The sequence below is a fragment of the Sphaeramia orbicularis genome, chromosome 10 (assembly GCF_902148855.1).
Source record: "Sphaeramia orbicularis chromosome 10, fSphaOr1.1, whole genome shotgun sequence".
In the NCBI taxonomy this organism is placed as follows: domain Eukaryota; kingdom Metazoa; phylum Chordata; class Actinopteri; order Kurtiformes; family Apogonidae; genus Sphaeramia; species Sphaeramia orbicularis.
In genome coordinates this window covers 4,308,249-4,328,085 of record NC_043966.1, presented here as the reverse complement: position 1 = coordinate 4,328,085, position 19,837 = coordinate 4,308,249, and the positions used below count along the sequence as shown (strand labels likewise).

The 19,837-nt window shown below is 42.7% G+C and overlaps 1 protein-coding gene across 4 annotated transcripts in view; it reads left to right on the top strand.

The window, feature by feature from the left end:
• The first annotated feature begins 112 nt into the window (after nucleotides 1-112).
• Nucleotides 113-19,837, top strand: part of slc44a1b (solute carrier family 44 member 1b) — a 29,598-nt gene continuing 9,873 nt past the window's right edge. The window contains exons 1-9 of one of the 4 annotated variants that reach the window (XM_030146419.1): nucleotides 113-242; nucleotides 3,034-3,123; nucleotides 6,090-6,232; nucleotides 15,393-15,529; nucleotides 17,396-17,489; nucleotides 17,913-18,082; nucleotides 18,349-18,438; nucleotides 18,517-18,674; nucleotides 19,151-19,337. In XM_030146419.1, coding sequence (XP_030002279.1) covers nucleotides 186-242; nucleotides 3,034-3,123; nucleotides 6,090-6,232; nucleotides 15,393-15,529; nucleotides 17,396-17,489; nucleotides 17,913-18,082; nucleotides 18,349-18,438; nucleotides 18,517-18,674; nucleotides 19,151-19,337 — 1,126 coding nt within the window. In that variant the 5' untranslated portion in view covers nucleotides 113-185. Of the gene's footprint in view, nucleotides 243-2,340; nucleotides 2,645-3,033; nucleotides 3,124-6,089; nucleotides 6,233-15,392; nucleotides 15,530-17,395; nucleotides 17,490-17,912; nucleotides 18,083-18,348; nucleotides 18,439-18,516; nucleotides 18,675-19,150; nucleotides 19,338-19,837 lie in introns of those variants that run through there. The other 3 variants (XM_030146418.1, XM_030146421.1, XM_030146420.1) reach the window with 3 other exon arrangements.

The window sequence follows — 19,837 nt, the reverse complement described above, 5'->3', positions numbered from 1 at the left end:
CTGATAAAATCCCAGAGAGTTTGACTGAACGTCGCCCACAGTGACAGCGAGGCGTTCTGTTCAGCCTGGTACAGCGGTAAACAACAGGACAAAGCTCTGTCTGTGTGACCCTGAACGCACCGCACTGCTGCCCTCCACTCAGTCTGACAGGACCAGGACCCTCCAGGACCAGGACCAGGTTGAACATGGACCCTAAGCGTTTCTCTTCAGGTTCTCAGCAGCTGCTTCGCCTCAGGATAAAGGTACAGTTTTAGACTTTAGAGTTGAGTTTTTTTGGTTTGGGGTCGACCTCTGAAACATTCTGTTACTGTGAAGAGTTAACTGATGTTAAATGATATTAAATGGTGTTGACTAAGATGACGGTGTCTCTAAAAGCCAAACCAGAGTAGTTTAACGAGTGAAGGACAGTTAAAACTGGAGAGAAAAGGGGGAAAACAGGATTATATTTAAAACAAAGGCTAAAACAGAGTCAATAACTTGATTTCAAAAACCACCATGAACAGAATGTCATGACTCAGGTTGTTACTGGTTTTACTGGTTGTTATTTGGGAGGTTTCCATCTGATACCCGACATCAGCATCTGTTTGTTGAGTTGTGGATTTTCTTCAAACTCCAGATGCTGATTCCATTGTGGTTCTGATCCAAGTGGCTTTGGTTTGACCTGGTTTTGGTCTTTGTTGGTTCGGTTTCTTCGTCCTTATGTCTCATCTTCATCAGTCTCTGTCCGACCAAAGGGTTCCCATGATCCTCTTTGTGTTTTCCTTCGTCTTTTCAGTTGTGTAGTTTGATGCAGATATGTGTCTTCACCGTCCTCCTCCTTTTGTCAGGTTTTCTTTCTGGTGGTTTTGAACCCGACCCGGTTAGGGTTAACCACTGCTGGTTAACCACCGCTGGTTAACCCTAACCCTGGTCATTGCTGAGTCGTATCATCTTCCATCTGATGTTCAGCTCTGAGTGGTTGACACTGGTTTGGACAGAGATGGAACACATCCTGGTTCTGGTGACCTCTGACCTCCCAGTCTCTAGATCCTCCAGTCCTGATCCTGAATCAGAAGTGGAAGTCCATGTTTCTCTGCAGGTTCTACGCTCTCCTGTGGCTGTTTTATCATCTTTAAAAAACAACCAAAAACTATGAACATCTATTTTAATCATACGATGCTTTGACCTGCGACCTACATTTCATATTATGTTTTTTTCTGTAACCATGACGACGCATCTCCTCCATCCTTAACCAAAGAGCTCATGTCAGCCTCCACTCTGACCTTTGACCTTGTCCTTTTCTTCATCACATTTCACAGCAAGTTGAAAAATAATCAGAAAACACAAAAGAACAGGAGATGAAATGAAGAGACAGAACTCAATGTTAGCATCAGTTCATACTTTATTTTACTGTTTTATTATGAATAGTTTGTTTATATGTGATTCTGAAAGAATTAAATGTTATAAACAAAGATATGAGATTAAATAATGAGCAAATCAATAATACATTTTAAATGGCTGTAAAAAGTTAATAATAAATCACATTCTTTGTGGTTCGATAGTGACTGGTCATTACAGCTATCAATCACAATGAGCCCCACCCTGTTTTCCTAATCATTCCATTGTCAAAACAAACTGATCACAAATATGAAATAATGTGTAAAATAGGTGGAATATCTTTAATAAACAGAGATATTCAGTGGACATGTACAACATTAAAACTGGATTAAAATGAAAAAAAAAAAAAAAAAAAATCAAATCCATTAAAAACAGTTTCATGAGTCAGTACCAAGAGTACCTTTAATATAATGGTAAATATAATGTATCAATGCATAATAATAATAATAATAATAATAATAATAATAATAATAATAACTATTATTATTAACTAAAATGTGTTTTTCTCAGATTTTATGTATCGAAATAAAAGTGTCATTACCACATAAACACTGCATTTATTGTTTTAATCTTTTAAATACAGTTTCATAATTATGTATAGATTTTTCCCAATTAAAATCTAAGAAATAGGCTTTTATCATTTGGATACTGTTAATATTTAATTTCAAGTTTCATTGTTAAAATAATAAAATTTGCTTTATTGATTGATTTATGAGCTACTTTTCGACACTGACGCAGTTTTTATTGTTTTCACATTGAACAGATTTATGTTTTTTCATAATTGTCAGTTAAAGTTTGATTTATTGGTTGATTTATTGATTGTTTTTCCACATTTAACTTGTAAAGAAAGCAGCAGCACAGGCTAACAGCGCCACTCACCATTGACCTCACCTCAGCGGTCAATGTCGGTACTACACCCGTAGCGAACCGTGTTGTTCGCTGCCCAGTTGCTCTCTAATTGCGCATGCGCAATGAGATGAATGGCCGCTGCACCTGACGGCCCACCAGGAAGTGGACAAATCCTCCGCCGTTAATCCGCGCTCGGTACCGTAACCCGAGGAGTACACGGACCAGACTGGACCGGACCGCTCGCACTGCCCGCCGGGACACGTCTCCGCTCCGGGCTCGGCCTCCGGGATCGCGCCGGGGCTCGGCCGTCTCCTGCTCCCCCCTCCCGCCTGTCGGGCTCCGAACCCCGCTGAAGCCGAGCTGAAGCTCCGTGGGCACGTCCACCCTGACTGCAATGGGATGCTGCGGTAGCACGGAGGTAAGCGCGGCCCGGCACGGCTCGGTTCGGCTCTGTCTCGCAGCCCCCCTCCGACCCCTCCACCCGGTGCCCTTCAACTGAACACGGTTATTTTTTTCCGTGAAGACGACACCAGTCCCGGGGAGCAGAGCCGGGATTAGAGCCAGCGGCCGTTAATCCAATTAGCCGCTCCGCTCCCGGGGACAGACGGCACCGTTACCCGGGGCCTGAAGCCTCCCGCCCGGGTAAACAGCCGGCCGGAGTCCGGCCCGGACCCGGTTCTGGTGGTGTCACTGAGTCAAAACTAAGCCGCGCTACCGGGCCGGGAGCGGGCTCCGGTCCCGGCCTGTTAGCGCGGCCCGGCTCGGCTCGGCCCGGCTCGGTGTGACCGTGTGTTTGTGTGTTTTCAGAGGACAAAGAGAGAATGGAGACCGCTGGAGGACCGGAGCTGCACAGACCTGCCCTGGTTCCTGCTCTTCACCGTCTTCTGCGTCGGCATGGTAACGATACATCCGATCAATAATCAATACTCAACAGGGGAACTGACCTGTGTCCCTGTCATACACTCACATTTAGCCCAGTTATGGTCTGGATGGTCCATGTTCTGATCATTTATCATAAGATCATATTTAATTTGAATTAGACTCATAATCCATGTCAGACTGGAGTTAATGTCATTGAGTGGGTTTGTAATTTTATACATACATACACACACACACACACACACACACACACACACACACATATATATATATATATATATATATATATATATATATATATATATATATGGGAGAAGAAGAAGAAACCAAGCCCTTTAAATAAAAATTTTATTGTTTATTTAAAGGGCTTGGTTTCTTCGTGTAATACAGGTTCTGTCAAACCCTCATTCGGCGCAGTAGGACCTCACCAGGGTCAGACCAGTACAATAATAGATAAATAACAAATAAATAATTTCTTTAGTGCAAAAAAGTTAAAATGTCTACATTTACAAACATTTCTTTAAAAAAAATAATGAATTACCCAAACAACCGGAAATTTCTAAAGAAAAATTACAATTTTAACAACATTTTCTTCCCCTTCTCATTTCTACATGTTCATCACAGATCAGATACAGAGGAACTGAAGGCTGAATGTTGGGCCACTTCTGCAGTTTGTCATTTGTATTTGTCATTATTCACTGGTTGTTCTGTTATTCTTTTATTGGTCCGACTCCTCGACTGTTAATGTTTTCAGTGTAAATTTTGCACTTTTTAAATTCCTCCCACGGGCCGGTTTTGGCCCACGGACCGTATGTTTGCCACCCCTGTTGTAAAGTATGAACACTTCAGTGACAGTTGGAGTTGTCAGTTGTGCTTTACTTTATTTAAAGTTCTGCTGCTACTGTTCATGAATATACACATGTACCAGTTTGGACTGATTTTACTGCAGGAGTTTTTATCTTTTCTTCTTGTTTGATCCTAAAATACGTGCTTTCACTGCAGACGTTCACAGTCTTCATACTTCATAGTGACGCCATAAAACTTTAAAACCCACCAACGCCACAGTTATCAGAGTGAAGGTCTGGTTCCCAAACATTAGAACATTAGATCCACAGGTAGAACCCAAGGGGTTTTTTTTTAGACAGAACTGTTCTGATTGGGTCGCTCAACCTTCAACATGTTGAATGGATTAAACGTGGATCCAGTGAACCTCTGACCACACACTGCACTGGGATCAGTTGGACTTTATCCTTTTAACCGTAATGTGATGCATGTGCTTATGGTGGATTGGTTCCTCACAGTGGTACCACCTGGAACCAGCTGGTCCAGTTCCTCATAGTGGTATTGCCTGAAACCACCGTGGTACCTGCCAGATGGTTCAGTCTGATCCGCTTGGGTGGTTCTGATCCAGTTTCACCATCTTCATGGTTTGTGTTGTTGGATGCATCAGCGTCATATATCTCCGTCCTCACCCATGTCTCCACTCCTGGACTTGTTTTTTTGTATTTCACTCCATTTTAAGGATAATTTATGATTTTAACGCTGTTTTTGTCAGTGTTTTTCTGTTTAGTTTGAGGATATCTACACATGGTGGTTTCTGGTCTGGACCAATCAGAATGCACTTCCCCTTAACTCTATGAAAGTACTGGCCCGGAAACAAGACCCTTAAAACAGACCCACAGCTGTTCTAGTCCCTGTAGAACAAACACTGACAGCTTCAGCAGCTGGAAGAACCACCCCAAGGTTTACTGAAGAGAATTATTATAGAGAAGAATATACAGGAGTAAAATGAGTAAAACACACGGGAATACACCAACATGTATATAAACGTTAGCGGTGGGAATCTTTTACTATCTCACGATTCGATTTGATTCTGATTTTTGGGGCTACGATTTGATTCAAAATCGATTTGCGATTCAAAACAATTTGATTCAGATTGATCCCTGCTTCAGTCTATTGGTGTGTAAAGGATCCTCATGATCTATTCCAGTCTGTTTTGGAAGACAGAATGACAACTGCAGACATTCACATGTCTTTTTCACATTTATTCAGTTTTAAACATTTCTCCATGCTTGGTAGGAGTTCGGGGTGGTACATCAGTGTGTGTTGGTTTTCCTCTGGTGTCTGACTGTGTCACCGTGTCCTTAAACTCTGGGTGATGCAGCTGACTGACTGATCTATGAAATACTGTTGGATGTGACGCCAGTTTATTGCATTTGGCGTGCTATAATTCCGCATTTTCATCCTTTTGCATATTATTTAACGCCGTTTGATGGCGTGTCAATGCGCTAGCCACTAATCGCACTAATTGCTAACCCTAACCACTAGTTGCGCTAACCCCTGACCCTAACCTTAAACGCTAATGTTGTTGGTGTGAGCCCGTGCATTTGTGGTGTTCCTGAAGTGCTTCATCTGTCTTTTCCAAACCCTCCACACTGTGAAGCTCATGTCAGCTCGGTCTTCCCGGGCAATCGGTAACAACCAAAATGAGTCCAGATCTTTGCCTTCAATGAGGACGGGGCCGGTTGAATGTCTCTTACCTCCTCCATTAGTTTCCTTTGTTTTGGTTCTTACCGTCCATGCGTATGTTCCAGAACCGGCTAGTGATGACGTCAGGACATCCCATGTACAAAACGGAGGCAGACCGCCGGCGGATTTGTTTTATTTTTTAAAGTCGATTTTGGGACATTTTAAATTGATTCTGAATCGTAATAAATGAAAATCGTGATATTTATATGAATCGATTTTTTTATTTTTATTTTTGGCACACCCCTAATAAACGTATACACAGCCCTATTATAAAAACACCAACACGTATATAAACGTATATACAGCTGTACTTTACTAATACTTATAAATATGTTTTCAGGAAATGTATGTTAAACCTTGTATAAAAATGTCAATATGTAGGAAATAAATGAATGATCCAAGAGCTGGTTTTCAGCTGAATCTCTAACGGTGTACCGTGTTGTTGGGTTCTGCAGGGCAGCATCTGCGGTTTCACCATTGTCACCGGCGGCGCCGCTCGTCTTGTCTTCGGATATGACAGCTACGGCAACACCTGCGGTCAACGCAACGAACAGATCGAAGGTGTTCGACTGAGCGGCCTCGACCACAGGGACAGGAAGTAAGTCTGGACCACACCCCTGTTTCTGTGAGCAGGAATTTAACCTTCAACGGTCAGTAACAGACATGTTTGATGTGTAACAGCGGTGTTTGATGGTGTGTAACAGAGGTGTTTGATGTGTAACAGAGGTGTTTGATGGTGTGTAACAGAGGTGTTTGATGTGTAACAGGTGTTTGATGATGTGTAACAGAGGTGTTTGATGATGTGTAACAGAGGTGTTTGATGTGTAACAGAGGTGTTTGATGATGTGTAACAGCGGTGTTTGATGTGTAACAGCGGTGTTTGATGGTGTGTAACAGAGGTGTTTGATGTGTAACAGAGGTGTTTGATGATGTGTAACAGCGGTGTTTGATGTGTAACAGCGGTGTTTGATGGTGTGTAACAGAGGTGTTTGATGTGTAACAGGTGTTTGATGATGTGTAACAGAGGTGTTTGATGTGTAACAGAGGTGTTTGATGATGTGTAACAGAGGTGTTTGATGATGTGTAACAGAGGTGTTTGATGATGTGTAACAGAGGTGTTTGATGTGTAACAGAGGTGTTTGATGATGTGTAACAGAGGTGTTTGATGATGTGTAACACAGGTGTTTGATGATGTGTAACAGAGGTGTTTGATGATGTGTAACAGAGGTGTTTGATGATGTGTAACAGAGGTGTTTGATGATGTGTAACAGAGGTGTTTGATGTGTAACAGAGGTGTTTGATGATGTGTAACAGAGGTGTTTGATGATGTGTAACACAGGTGTTTGATGATGTGTAACAGAGGTGTTTGATGATGTGTAACACAGGTGTTTGATGATGTGTAACAGAGGTGTTTGATGATGTGTAACACAGGTGTTTGATGATGTGTAACACAGGTGTTTGATGATGTGTAACACAGGTGTTTGATGATGTGTAACACAGGTGTTTGATGATGTGTAACAGAGGTGTTTGATGATGTTAGGGCTGCACGATTTTGGCAAAAAAAAAAATCCCGATTTTTTTCCTCTAAAAACTCGATTTTCGATTTTGATTTAGATTTTTGGGTAAAACTACAAAAGACAACAGAAGTCAGCATGTCGTTTTCGTGAGCAGCCCACAATGCAAGGCACAGCTCTGACCTCAAATCTGTGATGGTATCACGTGATGAACCCACAGAAGTTTATTTTTTCTTAATTAAATCTTTATTGAATGAAATAGAGTACACAAACAATGTATGCAACAAGAAAATAACATAAGTTTGCCAGGGGGAATACACTATAATACAATGTCCAAATCAGAGCAAATACTTATGTTTTTTATAGCCTTTTTGTTTCCAGATTTATCTAACAGCTTTAAATAAAGTTCAACATCTTTCAAAAAATAAATAATATTTGGTTTTGTGTTACAGAACTTACATTTGTGAATGAAAAATTTAGCAAGTAAGAGGACTAAATTAATTATTTAAATTTTATATATGTATATATATATGTGTGTTGTTGTTGTTGTTGTTTTTTTAAATTTTATTTATTGATTTATTTTTTCCTGGGTATCTGGGCCCACAGAAGTGATACCAATGTAAGTCAGTGACAGGCATCAGTCGTGCGTGCGTGCGTGCGTGCGTGGACCAGGTTAATATAAGTGATCCACATGCGGTTCTGTTTAAACTGAGGGATCCGTGCGTGGAATAGACTGACCCAGGACACACTGGAGAGATTCTATCCTGGAGCGGGTGGATGTGTGTGGGCACAGGGCTGTCTGGGCTCCTCTGCTGAGGCTGATGACCCCGAGACCCGGACCCGGATCGGAAGAAGACAGTACGGTACGGATCCGGGACAACGGAAGATGAGTGATCCGCATGCAGTTCTATTTCAGTTGCGGGATCCGTGCGTGAAGCCACGGCTTACATTGCTATAAGTACTGCGGGCTCATGAACACATTTAAAGTCCGGCCATTGCACGGAGTTCTGTGACAGACCGCTGTCACTGATAGGAGGAGGAGCCTACGGGAGCCCGCAAGCGCACGGCCCGCAGGCACGAGAGAGATGAAATCGATTTTACGATTTCCCTTTTTTAAAAATCGTCCTAATTAAAAAATCCGATTTCGATTTAAAATCGATTAATCGTGCAGCCCTAGATGATGTGTAACAGGTGTTTGATGGTGTGTAACAGAGGTGTTTGATGATGTGTAACAGGTGTTTGATGGTGTGTAACAGAGGTGTTTGATGGTGTGTAACAGAGTTGTTCGATGATGTGTAACAGAGGTGTTTGATGACGTGTAATAGGTGTTTGATGATGTGTAACAGGTGTTTGATGGTGTGTAACAGAGGTGTTTGATGTGTAACAGGTGTTTGATGTGTAACAGGTGTTTGATGATGTGTAACAGAGGTGTTTGATCTGTAACAGAGGTGTTTGATGATGTGTAACAGGTGTTTGATGATGTGTAACAGGTGTTTGATGGTGTGTAACAGAGGTGTTTGATGTGTAACAGGTGTTTGATGTGTAACAGGTGTTTGATGATGTGTAACAGAGGTGTTTGATGTGTAACAGAGGTGTTTGATGATGTGTAACAGGTGTTTGATGATGTGTAACAGAGGTGTTTGATGATGTGTAACAGGTGTTTGGTGTGTAACAGAGGTGTTTGATGATGTGTAACAGGTGTTTGATGGTGTGTAACAGAGGTGTTTGATGATGTGTAACAGGTGTTTGATGATGTGTAACAGGTGTTTGATGGTGTGTAACAGAGGTGTTTGATGATGTGTAACAGGTGTTTGATGGTGTGTAACAGAGGTGTTTGATGGTGTGTAACAGAGGTGTTTGATGATGTGTAACAGGCGTTTGATGATGTGTAACAGGTGTTTGATGGTGTGTAACAGAGGTGTTTGATGATGTGTAACAGAGGTGTTTGATGATGTGTAACAGGTGTTTGATGGTGTGTAACAGAGGTGTTTGATGATGTGTAACAGGTGTTTGATGGTGTGTAACAGAGGTGTTTGATGATGTGTAACAGGTGTTTGATGGTGTGTAACAGAGGTGTTTGATGGTGTGTAACAGAGGTGTTTGATGGTGTGTAACAGAGGTGTTTGATGGTGTGTAACAGAGTTGTTTGATGATGTGTAACAGAGGTGTTTGATGACGTGTAGCAGAGGTGTTTGATGTGTAACAAGCATTTGAAGTGTAACAGAGGTGTTTGATGAAGTGTAACAGAGGTGTTTGATGGTGTGTAACAGGTGTTTGATGGTGTGTAACAGGTGTTTGATGGTGTGTAACAGTTGTTTGATGGTGTGTAACAGAGGTGTTTGATGGTGTGTAACAGTTGTTTGATGGTGTGTAACAGAGGTGTTTGATGATGTGTAACAGAGGTGTTTGATGGTGTGTAACAGAGGTGTTTGATGGTGTGTAACAGGTGTTTGATGGTGTGTAACAGACATGTTTGATGGTGTGTGACAGAGGTGTTTGATGTGTAACAAGCATTTGAAGTGTAACAGAAGTGTTTGATGAAGTGTAACAGGTGTTTGATTGTGTGTAACAGAGGTGTTTGATTGTGTGTAACAGAGGTGTTTGATGATGTGTAACAGAGGTGTTTGATGATGTGTAACAGAGGTGTTTGATGTGTAACAGAGGTGTTTGATGATGTGTAACAGGGGTGTTTGATGTGTAACAGAGGTGTTTGATGATGTGTAACAGGGGTGTTTGATGATGTGTAACAGAGGTGTTTGATGATGTGTAACAGGTGTTTGATGATGTGTAACAGAGGTGTTTGATGTGTAACAGAGGTGTTTGATTATGTGTAACAGAGGTGTTTGATGTGTAACAGAGGTGTTTGATGATGTGTAACAGGGGTGTTTGATGATGTGTAACAGAGGTGTTTGATGATGTGTAACAGGTGTTTGATGATGTGTAACAGAGGTGTTTGATGTGTAACAGAGGTGTTTGATTATGTGTAACACAGGTGTTTGATGTGTGTAACACAGGTGTTTGATGGTGCGTATCAGGTGTTTGATGATGTGTAACAGAGGTGTTTGATGGTGCGTATCAGGTGTTTGATGGTATATAACAGATGTTTGATGGTGTGTAACACAGGTGTTTGATGGTGCGTATCAGGTGTTTGATGATGTGTAACAGAGGTGTTTGATGGTGCGTATCAGGTGTTTGATGATGTGTAACAGAGGTGTTTGATGGTGTGTAACAGAGGTGTTTGATGATGTGTAACAGAGGTATTTGATGGTGTGTAACAGGTGTTTGGTGGTGTGTAACAGGTGTTTGATGATGTGTAACAGAGGTGTTTGATGTGTAACAGGTGTTTGGTGTGTAACAGAGTTGTTTGATGATGTGTAACAGGTGTTTGATGGTGTGTAACAGGTGTTTGATGATGTGTAACAGGTGTTTGGTGTGTAACAGAGTTGTTTGATGATGTGTAACAGAGGTGTTTGATGACGTGTAGCAGAGGTGTTTGATGTGTAACAAGCATTTGAAGTGTAACAGAGGTGTTTGATGAAGTGTAACAGGTGTTTGACGGTGTGTAACAGAGGTGTTTGATGATGTGTAACAGGGGTGTTTGATGATGTGTAACAGGGGTGTTTGATGAAGTGTAACAGGGGTGTTTGATGAAGTGTAACGGGGTGTTTGATGATGTGTAACAGAGGTGTTTGATGGTGTGTAACAGAGGTGTTTGATGGTGTGTAACAGGTGTTTGATGGTGTGTAACAGTTGTTTGATGGTGTGTAACAGAGGTGTTTGATGGTGTGTAACAGTTGTTTGATGGTGTGTAACAGAGGTGTTTGATGATGTGTAACAGAGGTGTTTGATGGTGTGTAACAGAGGTGTTTGATGGTGTGTAACAGGTGTTTGATGGTGTGTAACAGACATGTTTGATGGTGTGTGACAGAGGTGTTTGATGTGTAACAAGCATTTGAAGTGTAACAGAAGTGTTTGATGAAGTGTAACAGGTGTTTGATTGTGTGTAACAGAGGTGTTTGATGATGTGTAACAGAGGTGTTTGATGATGTGTAACAGAGGTGTTTGATGTGTAACAGAGGTGTTTGATGATGTGTAACAGGGGTGTTTGATGATGTGTAACAGAGGTGTTTGATGATGTGTAACAGGTGTTTGATGATGTGTAACAGAGGTGTTTGATGTGTAACAGAGGTGTTTGATTATGTGTAACACAGGTGTTTGATGTGTGTAACACAGGTGTTTGATGGTGCGTATCAGGTGTTTGATGATGTGTAACAGAGGTGTTTGATGGTGCGTATCAGGTGTTTGATGGTATATAACAGATGTTTGATGGTGTGTAACACAGGTGTTTGATGGTGCGTATCAGGTGTTTGATGATGTGTAACAGAGGTGTTTGATGGTGCGTATCAGGTGTTTGATGATGTGTAACAGAGGTGTTTGATGGTGTGTAACAGAGGTGTTTGATGATGTGTAACAGAGGTATTTGATGGTGTGTAACAGGTGTTTGATGGTGTGTAACAGGTGTTTGATGATGTGTAACAGAGGTGTTTGATGATGTGTAACAGGGGTGTTTGATGATGTGTAACAGAGGTGTTTGATGATGTGTAACACAGGTGTTTGATGGTGTGTAACACAGGTGTTTGATGATGTGTAACAGAGGTGTTTGATGGTGCGTATCAGGTGTTTGATGGTATATAACAGATGTTTGATGGTTTGTAAGAGGAGTTTGGTGGTGTGTAACAGGTGTTTGATGGTTTTTAACAGGGGTTCGATATATTACTGTTGTGTAACTGTAGGAACACCTGGGCAGATAAGGCATGTTTCAGGATGATGCATCTGAGTGCAAAGTGACAAACTAACAACAGTACGATCAACATTACTGAAAGACAAGAGTATCTGCCAATGCACAATGAGCTTCTGCTTGGATTAAGAAGCACCACTGTCCCATTAACGCAGAAAAACTGAGACAATTTTTTTTATATAATTTGTTTTTTCTTGTAATTACTAGATAATTATCTCGTTAATTCATAAAAACAGATCTGATTTTTATTTTGTCATGTGAATGCAATATGCTTCTCTACATTCCCTTTCAGGCTGCACTGGTTTTTCTCGACAGTCCTGTCATTGATTTATCATTTACTTCAGTAAATGTCGCTTTATGTGGATATTCAAAACTACAGAGTTAATGGGGGTAAAAATAATACGGAGGGTTCATGTCCAGACACTGTATGGACAGATCCTACCAGTAGGCCGATCTTTGGGAGATAACGCAAACCAAGGAGCCATACTGTTCAGATTAAAGATTAAGATTAGAAGAATAAGATTAAAAGATAAATACATGAATATATGAATATATGAATGTTTTGTTAGAAATGATAACTTCTATATCCAATCAAAGCCAAAGTCATTTTTTTATTGTTGGTAGAATGTCCTCCATCCTGATCATTCTCCTCATATCCTCTGCTGTGTGTGAATGGGGATCCTGAGCACCGAAGAGTCTTCAGTCTGGTGTTAGAGGATCCCTGCATGTGGACACAGTAGAGTAGAATAAGACTGATGTCAGTGAATCTGTCCAGATGTGATCAGAGTAAAAGAGCAGGAAGGTCCGCCTCCAACACTCATGTGTTCCACAGGGTGATGTTCTCTAAGAACAGACCACACAGAGGTGTTTTGGTGTCTATATTTGAAAACGCCATATTTAACAGCTAAAGTTAATGTTTTTATTTTCCTCTTCCAACAATATTTGATGCTGTGAATTTTTGACGACAACATAAACCAGTACATAGTTCTTATTATTACCAAAGCATTTATCAGTAATACACTTCAGACAAAACCATGAATGTTTGGGTTGTGTGTCCATGTCAGTGGTGCTCCTAAAAATGTCAGTAGGAGCACCAGTGATCGAAGTTAGTCTGGAGCCCTGTATTGTTCTTGGTTCTGTTGTCCATGGTTCTATTGTTCTTTGTTCTATCGTGGAGGTGAGTCCTCCTCCACCTTCTGCTCACATTCCAACTCTTGGTCAGTTTCTGCTTCTCTCATCAGTTTCTTTGTTGTTGTTTTTCTGTTTCGGTTCTGAACTGGAAAATGAAAAAGTAGATAAAAGTAGAATGTGGATTTGAAGGCAAGTTCTTTAAGGAAACTTCAGCCTATGATGATTGAAACACACATGATCTTAAACTGGATTCACATCCAACCACTAATTAATAATAATAATAATAATATGAACCTATTGGTAATAATATAAACCCATTAATGACACGGTGGTTCAGTGGATAACACTGGTGCCTCACAGACAGAAGGTCCTGAGTTGGATACCAACACCTTTCACCAGAGGACTCTTCTGTTGGAGTTTACATGTTCTCCCCATGTCTGTGTAGGTTCTTTCTGGGTACTCTGGCTCCTCCCACCATCCAAACACATGCACTGATAGGTTAATTGGTTAATCTAAATTGCCCATAGTGCCATAGACAGTGATGAACTGGAGACGTGTACTCCACCTTCACCCATAAGTAGCTGGGATAGGCTCCACCCCCATGACCGTAGTGAGCATAAAGCAGGTTCAGAAAATGAATGAATGAAAGAATGAATGAACCTATTGATAATAATATGAACTCATTGAACTCCCACTGGGGTAAAGCACACACCAGAGGGTTGGATGATACCATAGTGGACCTGAGCCCACCTCCTGACCCAGATCCAGGGGGCCGGGGTCTGAATGTCCACCATCAAAGACAAGAGTAGTTCAGGGACATCAGGACAGAATCAGACACTTCAGATACGTATCTGAGTTTATTCAGCTGTATCACTGTAAAAGTCATACTTCAACTTAGAGCTTTTCATGATTGGTGGAATAGTTTCAGCAGGATGTTACAGTCAGACTGAAGAACCTGAAGAACCCCGAGAACCTGAGATCAGGCTCAGCGTCGCCTCCGTGGTCCAAACTGTTGTTACTGAATGAGTGAACATATTTTTTAACATTTTAGTTCAGATCCAAAGAGCAGTGGAAGATGGACATCTAAAGGACAATAGGACTGAAGGACAATAGCACTGAAGGACTATAGGACTGAAGGACAATAGCACTGAAGGACTATAGGACTGAAGGACAAAAGGACTGAAGGACAAAAGGACTGAAGGACTATAGGACTGAAGGACTATAGGACTGAAGGACAAAAGGACTGAAGGACTATAGGACTGAAGGACTATAGGACTGAAGGACAAAAGGACTGAAGGACAATAGAACTGAAGGACAAAAGGACTGAAGGACAATAGGACTGAAGGACAAAAGAACTAAAGGACAATAGGACTGAAGGACAATAGGACTGAAGGACATTTGGACTGAGGGACATTAGGACTGAAGGACAGTAGGACTGAAAGACAATAGGACTGAAGGACAAAAGGACTGAAGGACATTTGGACTGAGGGACATTAGGACTGAAGGACAAAAGAACTAAAGGACAATAGGACTGAAGGACATTTGGACTGAAGGACAATAGGACTGAAGGACAAAAGAACTAAAGGACAATAGGACTGAAGGACATTTGGACTGAAGGACATTAGGACTGAAAGACAATAGGACTGAAGGACAAAAGGACTGAAGGACAATAGGACTGAAGGACATTTGGACTGAGGGACATTAGGACTGAAGGACAGTAGGACTGAAAGACAAGACAATAGGACTGAAGGACAATAGGACTGGAGGACATTTGGACTGAAGGACAGTAGGACTGAAAGACGATAGGACTGAAGGACAAAAGGACTGAAAGACAAAAGGACTGAAGGACATTTGGACTGAGGGACATTAGGACTGAAAGACCAGACAATAGGACTGAAGGACAATAGGACTGAAAGACAGTAGGACTGAAGGACATTTGGACTAAAATCCTCTGATTAGGACTCGATATGTGAAGGATCAGGGTTTTTATCATCATGTGGACTGATGTGTTTCATTAATATATGATGTGGAACAAATGCAGGTTCTTCATGTTCTTCACTCAGTGTAAAAGTAACTTTTCATCAGTTTTCATGATCATTTTCTTCTCAGCCATAAATACTCCAGTCACCCTGGGACAGTTCCATTATTTCTATATAGATCTTACGTCCTCTGCTCAATACAAATGCATGTTTTGGTTCATATAACAGTAACAAAAACTGTCCAGCTTCGTCTGATTGGACAATTAGAATGAACGAGTGTGTAAAGAACGCAGCGGACACATACAGATGTTGTGTTGTTTTTTTGTGTGTCTTCAGGTTCGTGTTCTTCTTGGATCCCTGTAACATCGACATCGTTCAGAGGAAGATTAAGTCCATGGCTCTGTGCGTGTCTCTGTGTCCTCCTGAAGAACTGAAGACGTACCAGGACCTGAAGAGGTTCGCCATGGTCAACGGTGAGGCTTCATCTGTGACCCACAGGGTGGACGTCAGCCCCGTGGCCCACAGGGTGGACGTCAGCCCCGTGACCCACAGGGTGGACGTCAGCCCCGTGACCCACAGGGTGGACGTCAGCCCCGTGACCCACAGGGTGGACGTCAGCCCTGTTGAGACTCTGTTGAGGCGTGTTCAGATCCTTTTTCTAGTGTTGATTGGACAGATTCCTCCCTGGTTCACTGGGTCCAAACTGCAGATACAGGGTATGATGACAACTGTTAGAACTGTGTTCTATCAAGGGGAACCAATCCAATCCAATGCTTTGGTCTGTGCAGATTCAGGTGAACAGGTGAGACATGACTGTCTGTCATGTCACGCCATGTTTGTATTTTTGCTTCTGAGTGGAACTGTTTGGTGTGTTCTGAATGTAAAGACTTTGTGTGTGTGTGTGTGTTGGTGTGTTAGGGGTGTTATGTTACAGAAAAATTTTGGTTCAGTACGTTTTTGGTACAGTGAAGGAGACCAGTGAATTGGGGGGGGGGGGGGGGGGTGGGGGGCTCCATAACTACCTATGGGACACAGGACATTTATAAGAATATTGTTCAGTCATTGGAGCATTAACAGACACTCCACATGTTTTGTATTTTTGTGTTTTTGAATGTTCAGTGTTCGTTTATGGCAAACCCTGTAATTTACGGAGTGTTTTTGAACGCTTCACAGTATTCCCTGTGGGGCTGTGAATGTGACCTCACAGTAACACCGGCAGAGGAACGGTGAAGGACAAGAGGAGCAGGTTCACTGGGTTTGACCAACTGGAGTTCAAAAATAAAACCCTTTTTTCTATAAATGAACCCGTGGATGGTTTTGTGCCAAAAAACTGGAACAAACCGACAGTAACTGAACATGGATCGAACGTCCGACCACCTTCTGCTCCTCTGTTCTACTCTCTGTTGTCATGTTTTGGGGTTTTCTGCAGCAGCTCTAAGAATGGATACAGAGGAACCCCTGTATGGGTTCTACCTGTGTCCACCCTGGTTCCACAGTGTTCTTCACATATTCTACATGTATCTGTTCAGTTCACCTCTGTACTGTATCGAAGACCCTGAACCCAAACGGTTCAGTACAAACAAGGGCTCCAGTACAGCCCTAGTGTGTGTGTGTGTGTGTGTGTGTGTGTGTGTGTGTGTGCGTGTGTGTTGATGGATGATGCAGCGTCTGTCAGCGTTCTCCGTCTGTTCTCCGTCGGTAACAGAGGCTGGTGTGTGCTGGCGTGTCCCCTCGGAGACGCTGGTGCCTCTGCTCCGTTTGTCCTTCGTCATCGGCCTCATGTACAAACACGAGTCAAACCGTAGAACCGTCAGTGGACACACGAGAGCAGAGACGTCACAAAAGAGTCTGTGTGAGAGAAAGACAGGACGACAGTTTATGTGGACGGAGAGACGGAGAACAGCTGAGGGAACCCAGAACCACGTCAGGTTCATACAGATATGAACCTGACGCATCAATACAGAACTGCATCAGTACAGATAGAACTGCATCAGTACAGATAGAACCGCATCAATACAGGTAGAACCGCATCAATATAGATAGAACCGCATCAATACAGATAGAACTGCATCAATGCAGATAGAACCACATCAATACAGAACTGCATCAATACAGATAGAACCACATCAGTACAGATAGAACTGCATCAATACAGAACTGCATCAATACAGATAGAACCACATCAATACAGACAGAACCGCACCAACACAGATAGAGCCACCATCTTAGGTCCATCTGTCTCAGACTAGAGGACTGGATGTCTTTTCTCAGTTTTCTGATATAAACCTGACTGGTGTCTCCGTCCATTGGACATGAGGACTTTCTGATGTCTGTTTCAGGGTCTGAGCTCTGCTCCTATGAGTTGGCGGGTCATAAATACCCAGGTCTACCTGAGAGGTTCTCCAAATGTCCCAAACTTCCTGTCCCTCCAAGGTGAGTGTCCCCAAGTGTCTGTTGGTCATGTTACTGTTGGTGTTAAAACCTGCCGATCCAGTTCAAGTTAACTCTGGAAAGCAGAGGTTCAGTTCACTCCCAGTGTTAGGGTTAGGGTTCCAAGGTACTTTAGGGTTCTTAACCCTAACCCTAACCTTAACCCTAACCTTGACCCTGTTCTTAACCCAACGTTCATCTGTTAACTCCTCATTATATCATCATTTAATGCTAACTAAAAGACTTGAATGTCTTAAAGATGTTGAAGGTCCAGTATTTGTCTGGTTCTGGTCCAAACACACTGTTCATCTAATTCATGTTTTTACTGTTAAGACCTTTGACATGACATTCTTTAAAACCCCCATCCTTTATGTCGATTCATTCTCTGCTGACCTTCAACCTCTTTGACCTTTGACCTCTCTTCAGTAAACCCCTGCCGGTGTTTAACCGCTGCACTCCGGTCGACATTTCCTGTTATGCCAAGTTTGCCGAAGCTGTGGTGACGTTTGTCGGAGATAACAGCGTTCTGCATCGACTGATCGCAGGAGTCGCTGCCAGTAAGGAGATCATCATCGGCCTGTGTGTCCTCGCACTTGGTGAGAAGAAACAGAAAGTACCGGACTACACCGGTGACCTTTGACCTGTGCCGTGTGTCTGTGTTTGACCTTTGACCTGTATCTGTGTGTCGGTATTTGACCTTTGACCTGCGTCTGTGTGTCGGTATTTGACCTTTGACCTGTGCCGTGTGCCTGTGTTTGACATTTGACCTGTGTCGGTATTTGACCTTCAACCTGTGTTGTGTGTCTGTGTTTGACCTTCGACCTATGTCTGTGTTTGACCTTTGACCTGTGCTCTCTGTCAGTGCTGTCCATGCTCCTGATGGTCATCATCCGGTACATCTCTGCCGTCCTGGTCTGGATCCTCACGTCCCTGGTGGTCCTGGGTTCTCTGGGTGAGTTCACTTCTTCTTGGTTTGTCTGGGCTGTACCCATAGACGGTGATGTTAAACCAGTCTTCCTCTCCGTCTCAGCGGGGACCAGCGTCCTCTGGTGGCTCTACATTGACCACCGTCTCTATGGAAACGACACCACGGTCAAAATTACGAAGGAGGTTAAGGACGAGGTGGAGGTCCGCCGAGACAGCGGTCAGGCGCTGCTCGTCTACGCCATCGCCGCCACCGTCTTCACCGTGAGTCACATGACTATAAAATAACATGGTAATAATAGTAATAAATAAAAATGATAATAACTAGAAGCACTCGGAGAGCGCAGACCTCCGCCAAGGCTGATCAGTGGCCCCCCCCGTGGGCCCCCCCACCCCCGATCACCACCAAAATTTAATCATTTCTTCCTTATCCCATTTCCAACAAACCCTGAAAATTTCATCAAAATCTGTCCATAACTTTTTGAGTTATGTTGCACACTAACGGACAGACAAACAGACAAACAAACGCTGGCAAAAACATAACCTCCTTGGCGGAGGTAATAATTGGACTATACATGTGAGTATTCAAGGTGTTTTAGTGCAGTTTAGCTCAAGAAAACACACCTGATCAACTATGGATTTAAAGAGGAAATATAAACATTCACTAATCTGGTGAATCTGCTCTGGTTCTGACTCCTTTGGGTCTGATTCTGCTCTGGTTCTGACCTGTTTCTTCTCAGATCATCCTGCTGCTGCTCATGCTCTTCATGAGGAAGCGTGTTGCTCTGACCATCGCTCTGTTCCACGTGGCTGGGAAGGTCTTCCTCCACCTCCCCCTCCTCACCCTCCAGCCCTTCGTCACCTTCCTGGCCCTCCTACTCTTCTGGATCTACTGGATCCTGGTTCTGCTGTTCCTTGGAACCTCCGGTCAGTTTCCTCAGTTCAGTTTGGTGGGTGTTAGATTTAGGGACTATTTGGACGTTTCTTCATTTTTATTGTGAAATTATAGAAAAAAGTCAAATAAAACAATGCATTCCATCCACTTTAACTCAAAAGAAGAACACCTGTTATTAAAGTTTTCAAAATGAAACTTTAACATCTGAGAAAAAACTCACTTGTGGCGGCCGTGGCTCAGGACGTAGGGTGGGTCCAATAACCAAAGGGTTGGTGGTTTAAATCTCACTTCGTCCTAGTCGTGTGCTGTTGTGTCCTTGGGCAAGACACTTCCCCCTCCTTACCTGCAGTGTCACTCACACTGGTATATGAATGTTCGGTGGTGGGAGGGGCCGTTTGGTACAGAGTGTCAGCCACGCCTCCATCAGTCTGCACAGGACAGCTGTGGATACAGACGTAGTTTAACACCAGCAGAGTGTGAATGTGAGAGTGAATGAAGAATGGATCTATAATGTAAAGGCTTTGGGGGCCAG